Source organism: Varroa jacobsoni, unplaced genomic scaffold, assembly GCF_002532875.2.
Source record: "Varroa jacobsoni isolate VJ856 unplaced genomic scaffold, vjacob_1.0 contig00224, whole genome shotgun sequence".
NCBI lineage: Eukaryota > Metazoa > Arthropoda > Arachnida > Mesostigmata > Varroidae > Varroa > Varroa jacobsoni.
In genome coordinates, this window is record NW_019214431.1 from 131,027 (window position 1) to 151,613 (window position 20,587).

The following is a 20,587-nucleotide window of genomic DNA, read 5'->3' on the forward strand; positions in this document are numbered from 1 at the left end:
TATATATTAATTCACGTATATAATAGTTGGGAAATTACATTAGGTGTATAGCGCTTCCATCAGCAGGCGTCATTGTCGACGTCGCAAAGGTCCTCTTACAGGTCGACTTGGTTGTATCTGATCACCAAGCTTAACGTCTGTCTTCTACTTATAAAGTTGCCACTTTTGAACTACGCGCATGACTAATGTCAAAGACTCCTAAACAGCGCATATCTTATTGGTAATCGGCGAAAACTTTTCCCTTTCGAAAAGCACACAGTTGATACCTTAAAAATCCTCATTCGGGTTTGCCATTTTTTTCAACACAACTCTACAACCACAACTCGCATTCAGTCGAAGTTAACAGATATGCACGACTTCCTTATTGAGTAAACAAATCGGATACCAACATTGGTTCTCTCTCTTGAAGCAAGCCAAACAGGTCACACTAAACTCGGCACGGGCTTACGCACATATCCTAGGCTTTATATAAACTATCTAACAATCAAAACAAGTCACTCCCACCACACACATTAGTCGCCCTCAGCAAGATGCATGCAAGCTTTCGCCAGTGGTATTATTTTTTAGCATGAAGTAGCACTAACTTAGATCCTTGTTAGCTAATCATTTATGATACTCGACCCCAATTACGACCCTGTTGCTTTTTTTATCGTTAGGAGCAAATGATATATCGACCAAATCTAGAACATGCTAAAAATAGCTATACTCTTTCTTGGCTGCTAAAATATCTAAAATAAAGACCATATTAAAAGTTAGCTTTTTAATCATTATTATTATTATTATTATTGGTCACTTCTAGACAATTCTTCAAATTTTAAATGAATTACATAACTTAACAATTATGTTTTAAATAGGTTACTCTTTCATTGACTGAGAAATAAAAAAAAAAATTAAACCCAAATTAAAATGCAAACAATATATCTAAATAAAAACCAATTTTGAATGCCTAATAAGTAGATAGATGCGACCTCGATAACGAACACTCGATTTCGAGTTACACCACAATATTCATGTCTTTTATTACATATGAGTCGTTAACTTTTTTGCATCAAACTTTTCAGGCGTACCGTATAAATGTATCGGCTATTCCTCCATTTCAGAGCTTCTTTTTAAATAGTTCTTCAATAATACCTATACTTTAATAAGTAGTACATAAAATACAATACCTGACTGAAGACATGCCTTAAAAGGGATATTTGAAATCATCATATTTATTATTTACAAAGGATTTTGACTATACATACGAATTCGGAACTTTGTTAATTGCCTATTTTTATTAAATGCGGACGTTCGTTTGATGCCGACACCAATAACATGATTTTTATTCGCTGGTTATGCCCTAGAGAGTTAACCTCGGCAAATTGGAGGCCGAAAATGAGTAGGATTCTTTTATTGCAAAAATCTACAAAGATAATTTCATGAATCGATTATGGCTATAGGAACCAGCATGTGGCATCATACAACGCTGAATTATGATGAAAACTTGAGGATCATATGTAAAATAAAGTCAGCCAGTAAAAATACAAAATGACAGTCATAAGAAAGTACCGATAAACGCAACCTGTACACGATAAATCGTGAAAGCTTTGTGCTTTCGAGAGAGGGAAATGTTTGTTAGATGAGATTGCTGCTCCGTCTTACCTATGGCTATATTCATTATATGATACTTAACAAACGTCAGGAGCACCGAAATGCCCCCAGGTGCAAATAGGTCGACACTGAAAGAATTAAGATATAGGTAAAGTCAATGTGTCCCTCAATTGGTAATCGGATGAGTAGTACTAAATGCGTCTTTATTCCGTTTTTCCCAATATATATGAAGTACATATGATGTACATACAAAGAGGGCTGACGTAGAGTGAACTATGTGGAAAAAGAGGAATGTGTTTATAAACTTTATGCGGTCATAGAGCAATTGTACATGTTTTACATCAAACGCTAGCGTATATGAGTATTATACAAGAATTTTGTGGTGTTACATTAGGAAATGTCTATTCGTACGAAAAGCTTGAAGGTGTCACCGAGCCGTTGCCCCACTAAATAATATATGATCATAAAAATATAATAAATCTACTTGTTGCTATAATATATAAATAGGCTTTTGTGTTATGTATAACAACGCCATCTATCCTTCTTTTCTTATATGTATAATAGCTATATATTTTTATATCCCTCCACCAACGTTATCCATAGGGTGCGGCACCTAAACTGAGACATACCTTGGCGAGCTACTTGCCATAAACGCATTTATTAATCCGCCATCCGTATGTTCTTTTCAAAAAAAATAACAATAAACTTGTCATAGCGGAAAACAGTGCGTCGTTTTCGTAACTTAAATTGAGTTAAAATTAGCTGCTATCCACTCTCTTTACACTTGACGAATTTCACTAAAATCAACAACCTTCTTTTCCGTACAAAAAATATGATCCACATTATTCTCAGTTTGCATGCAAATTCTAGAAAGGTCCGAAATCCTTTGAGACAAACCGAAGTATCTCTAACAAGTTGCAGATTTGAAGGGCTCAAAAATTCATCAGAGTGGCTCAAGAAGCCATTTTTGATACAGAAACTAGAAAAATATTAGTTGTCAAATTGGTATCCCTAGCGAACTCCAACGATTGAGATCCTTAGCGCTTGTTTGCACTTTTTAAACATTTTGGCCTTTGTGAGCCCTTGTATTTTTGGGACTTTTGGCCCTCTACCCAAAATCTAATTTCGCCGGAATTTCTTGTACGTAGCGTACTTAAACAACACTTTTATGAGTCGATACCTACTAATATAATTTTTTTAGCTAACTTTTTAATAAAAGTTACTTGCCGATCAAAAAAGTAATATTTTGACAATGACTAGTGAATGACTTGGGTTCCGAATCGAAGCTGTAATCACGATGTTTGGTGGTTACAGTAAACAAACAAAACTTTAGAACGTCTTCTAGCACATGTAAAATAATTCATAATAAAATATGTGTTCGTATTTAAATACTGTCTTAGAAATAAAATTTAAGAGGTCCCCATTTAGGTGCCGTGCCCTATATATATATATATATATATATATGTATATATATATATATACATGTTTCTTACTATAAACGTGTGTTTTCGTTTCGGGACAGTATTCCTCGAATGTAATTTTATATATTTTTCATCTCGCTATGATAAAACATTGCACTTACGGAAAATTAAGATTGGAGAAGCCGCACATTAAAGAATAATATTTCAGTATCACTTTTTTCGTTGAGCCTAAGCTTGAACAATAGAAAGTCTCTGTCAGGAATTTCGCCTAATACCTCAATTAGCGCACGGTTCTTCAGTGCATAGACTTGAATTTGAAAGAGCTTGATGTTCTTGTCTGAGTCAATGTAATCAGAGCCTAGTTTGCAACCTTATGACGCAGAGTGACATAAAACTTTTAGACTTAAAAGAAATCTTTACTAGATTCTGTATTCTGCCGTGTTTTATTCTGCTGCGTGATAGATTGCTAAATAGATGCGATTGTTGGCGCTACCCTTCGACACTCTTCCACATATGCTTAATTTGTGAAACTTACTTTTATTCAATATGACTTATAAGACTAAGTCTAGGGGCTACTTTCGACCGCCTTTTAAATATGAATGATTTAGAAATTTTTCTAAATTTCTAAATAATGATATAATTTAAAAAGGAAGAAAGCTCACTTTAAGAAACAATGCATACTAATTTCACTCAAATTCTTTTCAGAGTTGATTTCTTCCGTTTTATTTCGAAATGCGGCCGGAAGCAAGCGCGTCAACACAAGCTCGTAAGTACTCATGAATATTACAGTACAAGATGCCGCTGCTCACCTCATGTTTCAGTAACTTTATTATTTCATAAAGCCTTTTTTTCTGGAGAAGAGCCTTTAGGGAAAGCAGTCAACATTCGCAAACGCAACCACTCGAAAGTTCATCTTTCGAAGTCTGATGCTTGCCAAAAGAGAACTTTTTAAATAAGCATAACTTTTACGAGCAATTATGTATGCAGGCTTACCATCACTCAGCCATACATAATTGTAACTTTAACAAGATAAAATTGTATTAACTAGAGAATAGTTGATAATGTCAGCTAGAATAGGAAAATCTATCAAGAATCCCCAATAGTTGGTAATCAGTGTTAATCATCATCATTCTACAAGGACAGGCATTTATCAAGTGTATAAGTAGAATTTGTCTTAACGTTTAATACTGAAGGAAGATCCTTCAGATTTGATGATGACATTTTTACACTCACCATTTCAAGCACGTCGTATCGAAAACACTGGAGCATCAAGTAATCGAGTAGATTAATTGCATAAGGCCAAGAGAGCAGCAACTATTATTAACTATTGCAAGTGTATCTGCGACTTTTAACTTCATGTCTGTGTTTCTCTAGTTCCTCCATATTCTCTTTGATCGGAATTATAGAGTGAACTTGTTTAAAAAGCTTTCGTGGCAAACGATTTGCCCCTTCTGGTTACGCTATTTCTACAGTTTAAAATTTAATCTAAAAAATTCCCTTTGATTATTTAGAAAGGCAAAGATTTTCATGACAATTTCATACATATATCGATTGTAAATTGTTGTGTGCTTATTGCGTTTGGCTTCGTACACGAGTGACCTGCTTTAGATTGTGTCTGGTGACAGAACAAGTGGTGTATCAATATTTTGTGCTAGTACACTGAACATATATAATAGTATAAACATACCATTATGAGATGAGAGGTCAAAATATAAAGTATAATTACTTCATAGTTGCTACATACTCACAATAATAACATCGATCGTAATCATACGTTTGGCCGATTTTTGTTCTTGAGTCATCATTAACCTGTACTGCTGTTCCTTCTGTTGTATTTATCGTTGCCATCTGCCGCCTGTTCCTACATTCGCTCTTCATCTTCGTCTTTGCCTGTTTCTATCTTTCGTCCTCATTTTAGGTTTTAGATTAGACTGCTTCTAAAGGGGATGTCGATGTTGTTGTAATTGAAGTTGTCGATTGTGTCTCTTCATGTGCGTTTGCAAGGTGACCTTTTGCGCAGCTCGATAGTCACAGAGTGGACATTGAAATGGTCGTTCGTTGGTATGAGTCCGCAGGTGGACAGTTACCTGAACAAAAATTAACGGCATTCTTCTCAGCAAGACGTAGTTTGTATATAGATAAGAACAAGAGTTGCTTATGTTGGGGTGAAAGCATATTTTATATTTATTAATATTATTCTAGCGAAACTAGACGTTTAAGTAAATAACTGGAAATAGTCAGATTAATACAATTGTTGTGGCAGAAAAACTAAAGAAAGCACAGCCATGCAAAAAAACTTCATAATGAATGCACAAAATTGAAATTATCTATAGCACGATGACCAAATGCGCGCTTTTTTGTTACCACATAATTAGTACATTGGTCACGCTAACGTGATTCAACTTCATAAAAATCTGTCAAATTTAAGAATCATGCAAATTAATTAAATAAAGATATGGGTTTCTTAGGTTATAATTTGTTCGTTTTTGGCACTTATACACCTTAAAAATTCTGCGGATCGGCGCTTCTTTATTTTTCAGAACACAAAGAGCCTTTGATGAGCTATAGTCTGCCATTACCCAAAAGTATTTTACTACATTGTAGAATATTCTTCTATTTTAATCAAAATAGATTTGACTCATACCATTGATGACACTGATTAAGCAAAAATCTTCAGCTCTCGTTTATATTATAGGCGTACGAATGTAAATTCTATTGGGTTATCTCTCTTCGCTTCTTAGGTTTTTCCTTTGAAGAAAGATGTTTAAAAATAATATAAAGCCCATGCCAAATACTTTGCACTAAAATGCTTCAGATCGTAATGATTCGTACTCAACAGGATAAATACCTTTACGTTTTTGAAGCCACATTGGTCATAATTCATTTATTTTAATGAGCTTCAGTGTATTGTCTTTTGCTCGGTCTATTCATTGGTAGAAAAAACGGTCGATAACAAAATGTTTTGGCGGAACAATAATAAATTAAAGATGCTCGAACTGGGATACGCACAGCTAGGCTTGTAATATCTCGATTTTTTTCCAAGTAAAAACAACATGCAATGGAGTCTTTTACCTAATTCTTTGTACTGAGTTGGTTAACACGGTTCTAAGAGCTTTTTTCAACAGACAGGTTGAAAAATGCTACCTTTTTAGAAGCCTAGTACGGCAACTTAGCTTCGTATCTGTTTATCATAGAAATCATTGCATACATACACACAAAATAATGTATGGAACCTATCAAAAATGCAGTGAAACAAAATTGTTTAGAAAAAATAATTTTTGTATTTACAGTGATGCTATAGTACTTCAAAAACATACCATATACTTTTTGGTACGTGTATGGATCTATAAAACCGTGTAAATAAAACGATAATGGGTATTAATGCTGAACAATGTTCAAAAAAGCTCTTAGGTTAAGTATCGCATGTTTAAAGGTTCGTACCGGAAAGTCAAGATAATACGACTAACAATAGCTCTTTAGCTGATTAGTAGGATGGATATAAAAAAATTTCAACTAAATGATTGTCTATGAAATTTAATTAAATGCACTCTTCAAGTGGCAAATCATCATCATCATCATCAAGTTGTCATCAGTCGCTTATTTCAGCACAATTTAGTTCTTAGATCCAACCTTGTGGGCATTGTAGAATCTCTTGAAGCAGATGGGACAGGTGCGACGATCGAGTGAGGACTGTTGACGTGAAGTTAATGTCAAAAGGGATGAAGGCCCAGCTGAAAGAGTATCGAATGGTGTCGGCATCACTTCGAACGACTCCGGAAACCACACATCGCTACCAGCAGTCGGGCCTGTTTACGTGAAGAATAACAGCAAACCAGATGAGAGCGTCATCGAACAAGATTCTATCCATCAATGTTTGCTAAGTTAACTTTTGTCTAGCAGAATATTGCATGAGAATTGAGCCCTGATTGGCTTAAACATTTAAGTAGCGCTCTGTTACTCATTAGAAATAATAACTGCCAGATATTACTTTTAAAAATTCAGTTAACGTTAATCCTTTGCCATCAAATCTAGTAGCAAAGAATTAATGTCAATTAGAGATCATTTGTAATAAATTACTTGTTATGCTAAGAGCGCTAGCGATCAAGATATACATCTCTAAAAATGTTCACCTTTGTTAGTTATATATACGATCATTGAAATATAACCCTGCACAAATATTAAGTGGGTACCGAACAGGCATTAGATTGTGCGAATATTTCGTTTCTGCTTGTAAGGTAATCTCTCACAGCACAAACATTAACGATATTTCCGAATATTCATCATCACTTGACAGAAGAGCGAGCTTGCTTCTGGTGTTCAAAAGTGTTTATAATCTTCGAATAACAGAAAGCTTGATAAAAACTGGTAGCATAAGCTGCACCGATAGTATACAGTGCAAGTACTCGTCTTAAAAAGTCTTTACTGTGCACAAAGAAAGTCATATTTTATTGATATTTTAAATTTCTTTGTTAGTTTTTGTGTACTATTTTGACAATAGACCGTCCATTCTCCCACGATTGTGCAGTTAGCAATGTAGATATGAATCGAAGGCGATATAACTACCAATAGTTAAACTAAAATCGACATTGGTTGTAGTTTACCGGTCACTTACTTAAAAACATTGTTGTCACGATACACTGTATGTAGCATATTTCGAGCCAATTTTATGTCTTCTGGAGGACAAGTGATTATTACGGCATGCAGTAACTACATAATTTCCTGGTATCAATTAACTTCTATGGTTCAAGATCAACGAATGACAGCCGGAAGTAAAATGAGGATCTCTCAAACGAGCGGCCTATAGCCGAAGCAAGCCATTACAATAATAACATGTCAGTTGAAACAAAAAAATTGGCATGTCAATATTTATCTTTCGCTTGCTAATAAAATCTGTTTCATTAAAGAAGTAAGAAAATCACCCAGGTATAATGACGAAAAAAGATTTATTTGATGATAGATTTTTCATCTAGCATACGGTAGAATGTGTTGCGTTAGCTGCTGCTAATCTACGTATGTTCAATATTAATATCAGGTACCAAAGATCTGAAAAGATAATGGAGTTATTAGCAAAATAAATTTTTAAACTAATCATATATTGGTGCGATAAGCTCTATAGTCACTGATAACATAGCCGATTTTTTTGAAAATGTGATTTATTTTCAAGCTCAGTAATATGTACTATACAAAGAGTTTATTTCAAGGGCACATATGAATAGGCCTGGCTAACTCGCTACATAAGATCTGTACATAAACAAAATCATTGAGCCAGCCAGAGATAGTGCGGTTCACTTATATTTATCATTTATACATACTATATGTTTTGTTACTCACTATTAATAATAATAACATGCTCATTAATAGTGAAAATGATTAGGTTTTCTCACTTATTAAGTTAGTGTGTTCGCAAAATACAAATAACATCGTTAAGATGCCTGTGGTAGCTGATTTATTAGAATATGCATTTATTTCGATGATATACGGATATGCGCCGTGCAGGTGACGGTTTTGGAATTCAAAGCAAAGTTGCCGCAGTCGCGCTATGACGTACATTAACGCTAGGACAACCTGTAAGTACAAGAACTTTATTATTATTATACAAAAATAAAGCTTGCTTTATGCTGCAATGAATGCATATTTGTGCAAACTTCACTTCGCTTTTTTTTTCATTTCAGTGTCACTGTACTTATCACCAAGGAGGCGTGCTTTTACGTAAACTACTCTAAGAGCGAGACGGTCACATAACGCTCCCTTTTTGTGCCGTATAATCACGTAGTGAAGTTTTCTATACAGTGTTCATTATCAATTCATTTCCATAACATGTGGAGTGGGAGCGGTCATAAGCATAAGTAAGCCACTTATACCAAATGTGATTTGATCACTATTTTCCTTGAAAAATTAATTGAATCGCATAAATAAAATGACGTAATTATTCGTCTGTAATAAGCTAATGCTTTTCCCGAAGTTTGTGCCGATGAAAGTAGTGAAACCGATGAATCAGATGCTACAGGCAGGGATTTGGACTCAAAAGTTGACAGGTTGCATAAAAAACGCCCTGAATAAGGGTGACGGGATCTAAGGACAAATGCTATTACAAACAACAAATAGAACCACTTAAGTTATCTGACAAAAAAGAATTCGATAATGTTATGTAGACATGAGGAGCTGGGGTATGACGTACGTCTACGACACACAGAAGAGAGTAACACTGCTACAGTTAAAACCTATAGTCGATTCAAAAATGAGCTAGTTTTGTAAATAAACATATGTACATTAGAATCATAATGAATACGCACATATTCAAATTCCATAATCCAAATAAAATACCCCGAAAAAGTCTTTTCTAATATGAGTGGATGCCCTTTCTAATATACTTCTTCTTTAAGCAAATAAGTAATTTATTCTGTTTGCGTGATCCTTAAAGGACTACAATATCTAAGCAATAATATTTACTTGCAAGAAACATTTTAATAAAATATCCATTGAATTAAGCACCTACATAGCTGCAATAGCGTCTCTTGTTCTTCGGTTTAGTGTATCTCATACATGACGATACTGAAGTTTTGCACTATTGTGGGAAACCACGGACCAAACTATTACATATCTTCTATAACCATGAATGTAAATTGCATTTATTTAAATGCTCGTTCACTTCGTAAGAACTGAGCTATAGATACTCTTTAGTAATACCTAAACATGAGGAGAATAACCGTTGCTCTAATAACTGAAAGATGGCTCTTTGAGGAACAGGTACGTCAAGCTAAGCAATGACTTGTTCAAAGTTTTTAGAAAGGACAGAATGTCGCGTAGCGAAAGGGTTGTTATACTTGTAAGAATTGAAGTTCTGTGATCCGAAATTGATATAATATCTTTATCGTTCAGAGCTGTTGCTCGTAGTATGACACTCCTGCGTAGAGTGATACAGCTTGTTTCATACTTCTTCTCGGCCAGGGGCACAACTCACCCACAGATTGCGCACTGACACCAACTGAAGAACCGAAAACGTTAATGAAATATTAAAACACTATAGTTAAAGGTGATTTAAACCTGTCTCGCATTGTCTGGGACACACTAAGCATACCAAGAGTAAGTACAGAGAATTCCAAGGCAATAATACTCTTTAATTTCGGTACTAACCATAGGTCAGAAGAGTTTGCTGCGCATCCCGTTTGATGCACTACAAGCGCAACGTTTATTTTTGACATTATTCTATGCAACGACAACTAGCAACTAGACACTGAAGTGCTTCCCAACTTGGTTAGTTCAGACCACTTTTTGGTAAAATTCTGTATTACCGAGTTTATTTAATCCACAATGAGCTAAACTATTTACAAAGAGTCGACTAAGCAAAAGGAAATAATGCAGCATCTAATGAAACTGCAGTTTAGAACTAGTGAAACTCAAGACAAACTTTCGTCATATTTATCTGAAAATCAGAATCTCATTCTGTGTTCCCTTTCACAAATTTTAAGGTGATCTACCGACAGTGCTCAATGCCGGACGTATTCCGAATAGCTGAATGGAGTGCCTGGTGTACAAGAAGGAAACTAAGGTTGGGCCTGCCAAGAAAAGGCCAGCATCGCTACCTGTGCTAGTATACAAACTACTTGGATGCGTCATCTGTGCAGCTATATACAAGAACGCTAACGAGCGAAAATTTATATCTGATACCTAAAAACAAGGACGAAGTAACGCTCTGCAGGTATTGGAATACATTTTGAGTGGGCAAAGTTCATCAATACGTGTCAGCGTTTCGACGTGGTGTGCCTCGACCTCAAGTCAGCGTTTGAATCAGTTACTTATCTCATGGTTGTCAAGATGCTTTCTCAAAGCTTCGGCGTCAACAAATGATTGGTAAAGCGAATCTAAATTTTTCTCAGTGACTATGACCTTCTGTGTTAAGAGTCATTAAGACATACATAGATCTAGTTAGAACCACCTCGGGTTGCTCTCAAGCCATAATACTGATACGTTTTCTGTATAATTTGTATGTAAATTTGATAATCTATATATTACTCTCTTTTGTATTTGTAAAAATGTTCAGATGATGTATAAATACGTGCAGGGGTCAATAGCGGCAATAAATGCTTCCTCTAGAAAAGTTTTTAGATCATCAGTGGATTAAAACCATTGGTTAGAAAATGTGTCGTTCTGCATTTTGAGCGCAGAATTTCCAATAATAATTTATATTAAATCGGTGAACTCAACCAATAATATAAATATAATATAATAATAAGAAATATCCACGACTTAATGTTCGTCGTGAGTATTACTCTAAAGTACGCAGAACACGTTCGAACGTATCAAAAAGCATCTTCCAAGACCGAAAGCAGTATTCGGCACAATCGGGACAGGTATCAGGTCCCACAGCAACGTTTAATCAAATCTTGTTTTTAAAAAGTGGCTTGTAAATGACCTACCTTTACACAGTCTTTCGCGCACTGTGCAATCTTAAAACAGTGGATATCATACTTGCTTTGTGCATACGTCCAGCATTGTAAACAGCTTTTGAATAAAATGTTTAACTATATGATACACTCGGACTCTTCGAACAATCTTATTTGAGTATTGGATCTGGCGATCTGCTCGAGATCTCAGAAGCCGGGTGACAAAGAACTTTTAGTTAGAGAAAAATTTATGAAAAAAGACAATTAAGCAACAATAAACTAGCTTCCTATAACCGTTAGCTTCTTACTAAGTAAACAAGAAGCTTGTGTTTATAGCCCAAGGAACGGTTTTTATTGACTCATTCCGTGAAATTTCATGACCGGTTGTTCGTCGAAAAAGGTTTCGCATCACTGTGATTCATGCTATAAATATAGCATTCCATAGCATATTGAGAAATCATGTGTTCACTTCTAATCCGTAGTAGATAGCAGGACTCAATTTTTCATTCACGATTGGAAACTAGATTTGGCGCATCGTGTACAAACATACGTACAATGTATATATGCGATTTTACTTGAATCACCTTCACTTCAGTTCAAAGAAAAACAGCTTTCTAGTAACCAGACTTGAGATACTTGCTTTGATATAAAATATCAACAATAAAATATTAAGATTTTTTAAAAATAATGGGTATGACTGATTACTCACAGCAACTAATTAGCTGAAAATGAATATTGTCTGTTTCCATAAAAATGAATTGCGAGCAGATGTGTAATGATGTTCTGCCTAACGCTTTTAGTGTATTACAAACCCAAATTGGACTATCAAGCTAGAAACTGCAAGTTGCATCGAACATTTTTTTATACATCTCTGTTATTTTTTGAGTATTGCTATTTGCTTAAGCCACATAACTTCGCATTAAAGTGGGCAACCATCAAAATACAGTTCATGCGTTATAAAATCTAAAAAGAAACACCACAACTAAACAAAGACAAACGTTTTACAGCTCAGATCCGCATAAGCCTTAAAGGTATTAAATTGTGCTTGTCGTAAACATGTCTATTTTCCGCAGGGCTTTGCTCAGTGCGGCCCTTACTATTACAGTAGACGCAAGAGACACCTGTTGCCCTTGCTGAGATGCTATGATGACGCTTTGGCATTCGTACGTTGTTGCTTACATTAGCGTGCGCTAAGAAAGGAATCATGAGTAACCTGCAGTAATGACTAATATTCAAAGAAACTTAGATGAAATTAAGTGTGATCTACGATGAGTGTTATTGTTTGTAAACTTACGAGGATAACGTGTTATAACAAGTAAGTTCCATAATTCTGCATTATGTTACTACAACAACAGGCATCCTTTGGAAACGCCATCTCTGACAGACGCTAAATTATTTTAGTACACTTATTTAGTAGTTTAGTCCTTACTGAAATGACTTTCAGACGTGAAATCAATGGCTGCAAAAATATTTTTGGAGGTAAAGATGCGGTAATTTAGTTGTACTCCAAAAGTAGTAATGAATTATATCATCATTTTTAGCACACATTTTTAGCCACTGGAGCAGAGAAGTACGAAAAAATCTCATTCACGGTGTATTTATATATATGATTGCCGACCGCTTTGTTAGTCATCCTCGGTCACCGCTAATTTGGTCCAATCAATGTCCGGAATGCTTCAGATAATCATCAAGGCTTGAGGTGTCCTTCGAAATATTTAGTTTACTGATATTTTTCATATCGTCCAATCTCTTTGAAACGATGTGATAGTGATTTTTTTGGTCCTTTAACCATGAAATAATTCCGTCCAATTAAATATTTACAGGTAATATGAAATAATTGTTTATTTGAGAACTATTCGTTTCATTTCAATCATAGATGTCTTGGTTAAAATGAATTCGTCCAAAGTAAGAGAGCAGTCGAATACTGTTGGGACTTACTGTAAATAACTGCTTTTTTTTTTCTATTCTATAAATCGCATGTCTTTATTATAATAGCAGTAGCCATTGCCTATTTATGTACATAATTAATTAATTAGCCAAGACAGTTACGCTAATACAGTTTCCATCTAATTCAAACAAATCAAGCGTTCCTAGAAAAAAATTTTTGTAGACCTTCAGGTTCTCCTTCCAAACTTAAAATAATAATTAAGAAATTGGCATATATTTGATATGTTTTTTTTATGTGGATAGGGTGACGGTTGTGCCCATTGCAAGAAACAACACGTCTAGCGTGTCTCTTCATCAACAGCAAACGAAATCATCAAGGGTCTGATGAAATCATCAAGAGACTAGAAAGCCAGGAACCCATAAAAAGAAACATGATACATAGTACTTCACCTACAGACTGACACTTCTCAATGTAAGCCTGCTCTTCTCGAGTATCGGCAGGGGACTAAAGTGCACACAACTATGCTGTAAACCCTGTCTTGGATGACCCACTTCTAATACATTACGGTTCAGATCGGGGGGGGGGGGGGGGTATCCGACATGAATCAATAAAATATTGTACTCATTAGCAGACGTTTCCATATGGTGTATTAGTGTTTTCATAAGAAATAGAAATTAAATTGGAGTAATTTTAGAATCATTGATGTGCCCAATGCGTTCTTGATGCCTGACTTTATGTGTGCCAAGACCAGGTATATCAGGTCTCTTTGACTGGATTTTACAGTCAATTCATAGATATTACGTAACTCAATAATGCATGTGTCATTTTTGTTAAGCCCAGCAATACATATATTACTTCCTGGTTCATCTGATCAATTCTAAGGTTGTTCAGTAAATTATTCTCATTTAAATAACTCGAACCAATCATGGATTTTTTATCGAATACTCTTTAGAAAAAATGATGCTTATAAGCTGTTAATGTGGCGGTAAAGCTATACAGACCTCTACGCAAGAAATTACAGGTGTCTCCGCCAAACCTAAAACATATCTTAGACGAAAAACATCTCAAAGTGCACCGTCAAACTAGAATTGGTAAAGTCGCGTTATCTTTTTTAAAATAATGGTGTCATAAAAGCTATCACATAGTTCCTTAAACATATACTGTGCCAGATGGTGGACGTGGACATAAATTGCACATTTTCGGATGAAGTATTACGGTACTTTAGTACAGATTTGAGATATACAAATATAACGATGCTCAGCGATGACAGCTAACGACATGCACCACTGATTGGGACCCTGCTGCTAGGTAGTGGAATTTTATTATTGCTTATATGACAATAAATAAAAAGCTCTCTAGTGTATTCGATTTATGTCACAAGATTCCAACTTCTGTCAGGATAACATCTGAATTCTAGATAATGTTTAGTGATGGTCTGTAAAAGGGAAGGATCGGATTCAGTATTCAAGTTGGTCTAAACGTTTCAATATGGTATATTAGTATTTTCATGAAGAAATAGAAATTAAACTGGAGTAATTTTAGAATCACTGACATGCCCAATGCGTTCTTGATGCCCACTTTATGCGTGCCAAGACTAAGTATATCAAGTCTCTTTGACTGGATTTTACAGTTAATTCATGGATATTGCGCAATTCAATAATGCATGTGTCGTTTTTGTTAAGCCCAGCGATCATCCGATCAATTCTAAAGTTGTTCAGTAAATGATTCTCATTTAAATAAGTATCGCCATGCTGCGCCTGCGTAATAATTTAAATGTATTCTTAACAACAGAGGTCAGGTTTTGTAAAAAAAGCCGGCCAATAGCTTAATAACTTGTGAGTTGATTCGCCGCCTTCCGCTTGCGTCTTATTTACTTTAAATTGGAATAATCATGTTTACGGTACTAAAAGCTTAGTACTCAATTTCTGCAAAATATTTGTAGCATGCCATACAAAGACTTTGTCGTTAAGTGTGTTTACTTTTTAGGTGATTACCCATGTGTAAATCGCATTTCGTGACCCATAATGTACTTTACTCAAATTACTTGTGATAACGATATCGTGACAGGTTTGCGGATGGGCCCACAATTAGGACCGTGTTGGACACCCCTTCAACAATTTGGTGAATTGGCTAATCTGCAACAAAGATTATTACTATAAATGTATACAGATGTTTCGGATGTTTACCACACGATCCTTTATACTTAGTCCCGGTATCCCTATTCGCCCAAAGTTTCGCCATTTGTTAGGTTCCCTATTCGCTCGTGTTCATATATTTCTCCATTAGGTTTATCAGCCGTGCCAAAGCTGTGATATCATACTAAATGCTGATAAGTAATATCGACAACGAATTGTTACATAATATTCAAAAAGATGTCACTGAGGTATCATGTTCTACTTTAAATTATTGATGTCATTTGCAGTGGTCACTTGCAGACTAGTAAAACATAATTTTTAGATTTAGCGACCTGGTAACAAAAACACGTCTTGATAAATAGTTTAGATCATGTTATTGTTCTATGCTTCCGAGTTCAGACTTAGGTCTCAGAGGTACTAGGTACAAATTACTATGGAACCCAAAATGTTTAAAAAATAAATTACAGTTGCAAGCAGTTAGCCCAGGCTTTACTGCCGGAAAGGAGAGAGAAACGTATAACGCAAACACGGTCTCTTCTATAGGTAAATCACTGTCGATGTTTACTCAAAAACTAATCTCATACAGGTCTATGATTCACACTACGTATCGATGAGCATAGCTGGTTTTAAGTATCCTTCAGTGGCTGAACGAGATGATCGATGAATAAGCACAACTATTAAGCCCTGTCAAAGCCGAATGCACACTTATTAGAGTTTAATGGGATTAATTGAGTACGTAATATCATCAGAACCATCTTACCAAGAGGTAAACCACAGTAAAAATGTATGTACAAATGTATTCGAATCAAGGCTATCTACGAGGTCGTAATTTAACTCATTTTCAATTACCTGACCTGAATTATCGCTATGTAGACTTATTAAAGTTTTTAGAAGCACCGCTTGTTAATGTAAGACGAAATATATAGCTTGAAAATTGATAAAGATGTATACACGAACACTTGTTGTACAGTCCGGATTCGCAAGAAACAACTTGCGCTTTATAAAAGAGTCAAAACGGCAGTTGCTGTTGTCTGCTGCTTCAGTTTGCTCACTAAAATATTCTGTATAAACAGAAAAGACGTCGAATCGGAGAACGATAGGGTCATAGCGTTTATTTCTGCGAATCCCTTAAAACGCCTGTTTTACTGAAGCAGCTTCCATCTTACGAAGGTGCCCAATCTTCCCATGTGAACCATTTTCAATAAACAGGACGTACTTCGGTACCAGCAATAACGAACTTCGGCGTCTTTCACATACTATAACCTTCGCACATCTTCGCAGCGAACACAAGTTTCTTGGGGAAAACGAATTCGCATAGAATCAGCACAGGCTGTAGTCTACCATTTTGTATAAACCCTCACACATCGGATACGCACTTAGCACTTGATGTGGTCGTTACAACCTGTTCACCCGTTCCCACTTTTGATTAGCTTCAGGAGGGAAACAGAAAGGCATTTGGTATCAGCAGACTAAAACAATGTTGATTTACCCAACAGAACGAAAGCACAGATCCCCTTCGAAGTACATGTCTTAGCATGACGATCAGAAGCGTATCGCATGTCGGTATATACAGATATTTATTCGCTACTACCCCATGCTTTCAGTGGCATTCAAGCCGAAGACACCGACTCCCTCTCCCGGCTATCCAGACGCACGGCCGTTCGATGTAAACATTCAGTACATACGAGATGTGGCGCGTATCTGGGATGGTGCTCCAAGCTAGCGCAGACATCCGACGAAAAAGCATTCATTAATGCCTTATTGCGCCTACCAATTAGCGTTAGTTTTCAGCTAGATTCAGATTAGATTGAGCTAGATTTTCAATGGTAGTATCCCTTTGTGCTTGGCATCGGACTTCATCAACTACGATATTATAGCATACCATCTAAAGCTGGCTAACTACGGGGATCTGCTGAACAACTAACAAAATTCAAGATCTGCAGGAAAATATTCAGTCATTATTTAATATTAATTTCTGTTTGCAAACATCACATCGCGCACATTAGAAGCGAAAACAGTTATAAGCAACTATGAGCCTAAGGAAGAATTAGAAAGAGTATCAGACAAACAATATCGTAATCAGCTGTAAGCTAACTGATTGTTTGTTCGAACGAATTTGCACACAGATCTTCAATATAACACTTATTTTTTCAAGAAACTAAGTTTGAATTACAAGACAATTTTGAGCTATTACAGTACAAGAAATTAGGAAAATTTGTAACGTTCGATTTAACTGGTTGAAAGTCAACCGTAGCATGCGATTTCAAACAGGCCTATTCTAGCACTTGATGTAGAGTGGGCTGTCAAACCCTAAAACAAAATCAATTTGACTAAAGAATTCGCTGTATGCAGTGGCGATTGCTGTTACGTAAAACTTATGATATTAAAAACCGAGACTAAGAGTTAAACTATGAAGTAACCTTCTGTGGACGTTATCTGCATAGGTATTTGGGTTCGAAAAAAATGAGAAAAGAAATTATGGTATGTTGGTTGTACCGAATTTCCGTACAAACTTTACGATCATTGTCAAATTTATCCTGACTTTTTGATTAATATTTAGTGTTGAACTGGATCTCCTGGTGCTCCTGTGAGGAGGAAAATCAATTCGGGTCTCCAGTGCATTGACGGCTATGCATTTGGCACTACTAGACTACAGCATTTACCTTTAGTATATTTAAATCTAATGTATGGCCACCATAAGATTTGATTTAGTGGCAACATTAACCATAGTGTGAAGCTGCACCTTAGTATTGCTTGCATTACTATGCACTACATGGCTTTCGCTGAATACTGTATCTAACTAACAATACTAAAATTTCCCCAAATTAAAAATGCAATTGAAACAGTAAAGTAGTAATATTGGAAGTATTGCAATATAATTATGTATAACTATGGTGAGCTATAGCTTTGCATAGTTGACTGTTAATATCACCAGTCTCTTTGCAAATATTGTAATTCATATGGTGAGATTGTTTTCAACGTTGCTTTTACGAACTTTGTTTTTCAATTAGTCACAAAAGAGAAAAAAATCGAGAAAATTTAAAGCCATCGCTACGCGTCGAGATTAGCCGACCTGAGAACATAGCATCAGACAGATTGATTCTTTCCTTCATTTTGTTGGAACTAAAAGGTTTTTTGTAAGGTTTAAATTTGAGGACATATCGGATATAGCTAGGTACTAACTGTTACTGCGATTCTATCATAATTTTTGAAAAGATAGGCACTAGAGACACTTTTATCATACAAGCTGCCTTGAACACGTAAAATGGTTTTTCGACATTCATCCTTGAGTTCTCTGTGTTCCAAATGTGGCAGTTTTTGTATTTATATGGGCGGTCAGCTAAAAATTAGTTTTACCAGAAAAGGTGATATAATCAAAGAACTCGCTAGCATGTGCATTACATTTCAACATGTGATTAAGAAAAATAATTCCTATGATGGTTTTGAACACACTATTGTTGAGTTTACTGTAGCTTGTATGACAAGAATGCGACTCTTGCTTGAAAGAAAGACGCAGAGTGCTCGTCGATAGCCCAGGTTGTGGAGAACGACGACTTGTTGAAGTCGCTGGATCGGCATTTACACTGCTCGTTGTTGCAGTGACTTGTTTGTTTGGTTCATGCTCTCCCCGGGCTCCCGCTATCGCGAGTAAACCAGTATGTTCGAATTCCTTCGTTAATTACCTGGCTGTTTCTTGTGTTAACGAGAAGTGTCGTGCGTTTTCTGTGTGACATTTGCAGATTTTCATCGTAACTGATTCACTTAATCAATAGCAAACTTTTACGAAGAATGAACGTTGTGTCAAACTGTAACGTCCAGCCGCCCAACAAGCGCTGTTGTGTTTATCGTTCGATAGTCTACTAGTTTCTTTGCCTATTTACATATACGAGGAAAGAGGGACAAAGTAGGACGGCAACTTCTTACACATTCTAAATCAGGTCATTCTAAATTACCATTGGCGGGGTGGCTAGGACAGTTATACTTTTAGCTCAAACAGCCGAAGACCATTATGTTAAGCGTCGACGAAATATACTACATAATAGGCGTAATTAAATAAACCAACAAATAATGGTGCACTGAAAACAACCAATTTTTTTAAATCTCTCCCACCTTTTACATGTATGCCTACCCAGGGTGGGGCATAGATATCGGGGCTTTTTCTTTCAAGTCATTTTTAGGAGACAAAACACCTAGAAAAGTTATTGTCTTCGTTTTGTCTCCACCGTTATTACGAGCTAGCCCAAATGAATACTCATAACGCAAACAACATAGCTTTTGCGTTTCTTGGATGGCTCCATATGCAGGTTCGGGACAGTCCAGATGTCAAGACCGCAAAATCAGGTTCAAAATTGAATCACCATATTACCGGATAGCTGAGCGTTACATTGTATTTAGCATTAACCTCTTTGAGGGGAATCTGACATTAATGTGAGGGCTGCAAAAGCGTTATACAATTTTTATTGCAGACACGTTGTGAAAGAAATGATAAAAAAAGATATCAAAAAGGTGTCTTTCTGAGTTTCTGTTGTGTACATTAATCGAATATTATATAATATTTTAAAGTTTTTTGCCTACCATTCTTCTGTAGAAGAGAAAGCCACAGAGAAGAGGATCGCAAAAAGTAAACGTGCAATTTACGAGCAAACAAACATTCCGATTAAAAATGTTTTCATATATTAAAGGTGCTATTCCCGACGGTTATGTTTACTCAATGTAACTTTCGTCTATTCCGATTACAGCTTTAATTTGGTGCTTAAGGTACCAATTATTTTAGTTCACGGGAAACCTTTGATAGTAATTCTGCCTTAAGCGATATTGGTAGGTGCAAACCAGTGTAAGTGTTGTTTAAATACGCGGCATACAAAACATAAAAAAGTTACGAAAATTTGAACGAACTTATATAACTCAAGTTGGTATTTTTCAAAAGGCAATGGCTCATAACGCTCAAAGGAACTATGAGTTGAAGCTAATCTGAATGACCCATTGTCAATTAATATGCTGTTATCCAAAACGGTCGTTAATCTCGATATAGAAAAGCGAAGTATATGAACAATGGCTTTGTGGGCCATGTTTACGAATCTTCGAACTCTTTAAAGCCTAATTATATTAAGGACCTTTCGTTTGCTTTATAAAAAAACTTCTTTGTATTTTTTAAAAGTATCATGAAAT

General features: G+C 35.7%; 1 protein-coding gene and 1 long non-coding RNA gene across 9 annotated transcripts in view; one reads left to right on the plus strand and one right to left on the minus strand.

Annotated features, from left to right (window-relative positions):
- The window catches only part of LOC111270951 (uncharacterized), a 41,097-nt gene that overhangs the window by 7,380 nt on the left and 13,130 nt on the right, over positions 1-20,587 (plus strand). For 4 of the 6 annotated variants that reach the window (XR_015315129.1, XR_015315132.1, XR_015315130.1 and 1 more), the window contains exons 2-3: positions 3,717-3,777; positions 10,481-12,710. This is a non-coding gene — a long non-coding RNA (uncharacterized LOC111270951). Of the gene's footprint in view, positions 1-3,716; positions 3,778-5,015; positions 6,629-10,480; positions 12,711-13,585; positions 14,944-20,587 lie in introns of those variants that run through there. The other 2 variants (XR_002686567.2, XR_015315133.1) reach the window with 2 other exon arrangements.
- On the minus strand, positions 1,184-19,069 carry LOC111270953 (zinc finger protein 219-like). Of its 3 annotated transcripts, XM_086972709.1 has the most exons (3): positions 16,268-19,069; positions 6,642-6,817; positions 1,184-5,098 (listed from the first exon to the last, which is right to left on the minus strand). In XM_086972709.1, exons 2-3 carry the CDS (start codon positions 6,768-6,770, stop codon positions 4,949-4,951), a joined length of 279 nt encoding a protein of 92 aa, XP_086828835.1. In that variant the 5' UTR covers positions 6,771-6,817; positions 16,268-19,069; the 3' UTR covers positions 1,184-4,948. The 3 variants fall into 3 exon arrangements, 1 of the variants encoding a protein (XP_086828835.1); XR_015315134.1 differs by lacking the exons at positions 1,184-5,098; positions 6,642-6,817 and adding an exon at positions 7,936-8,576; XR_015315135.1 differs by lacking the exons at positions 1,184-5,098; positions 6,642-6,817 and adding an exon at positions 15,774-16,102.

Bases quoted from the DNA above. Each gene is read 5' to 3' on its own strand.
- LOC111270953 (XM_086972709.1), bottom strand. From the start codon at position 6,770: ATGCCGACACCATTCGATACTCTTTCAGCTGGGCCTTCATCCCTTTTG. The intron at 5,099-6,641 runs GTTGGATCTAAG...ATTTTTGTTCAG, and splicing joins GATTCTACAATGCCCACAAG to GTAACTGTCCACCTGCGGAC.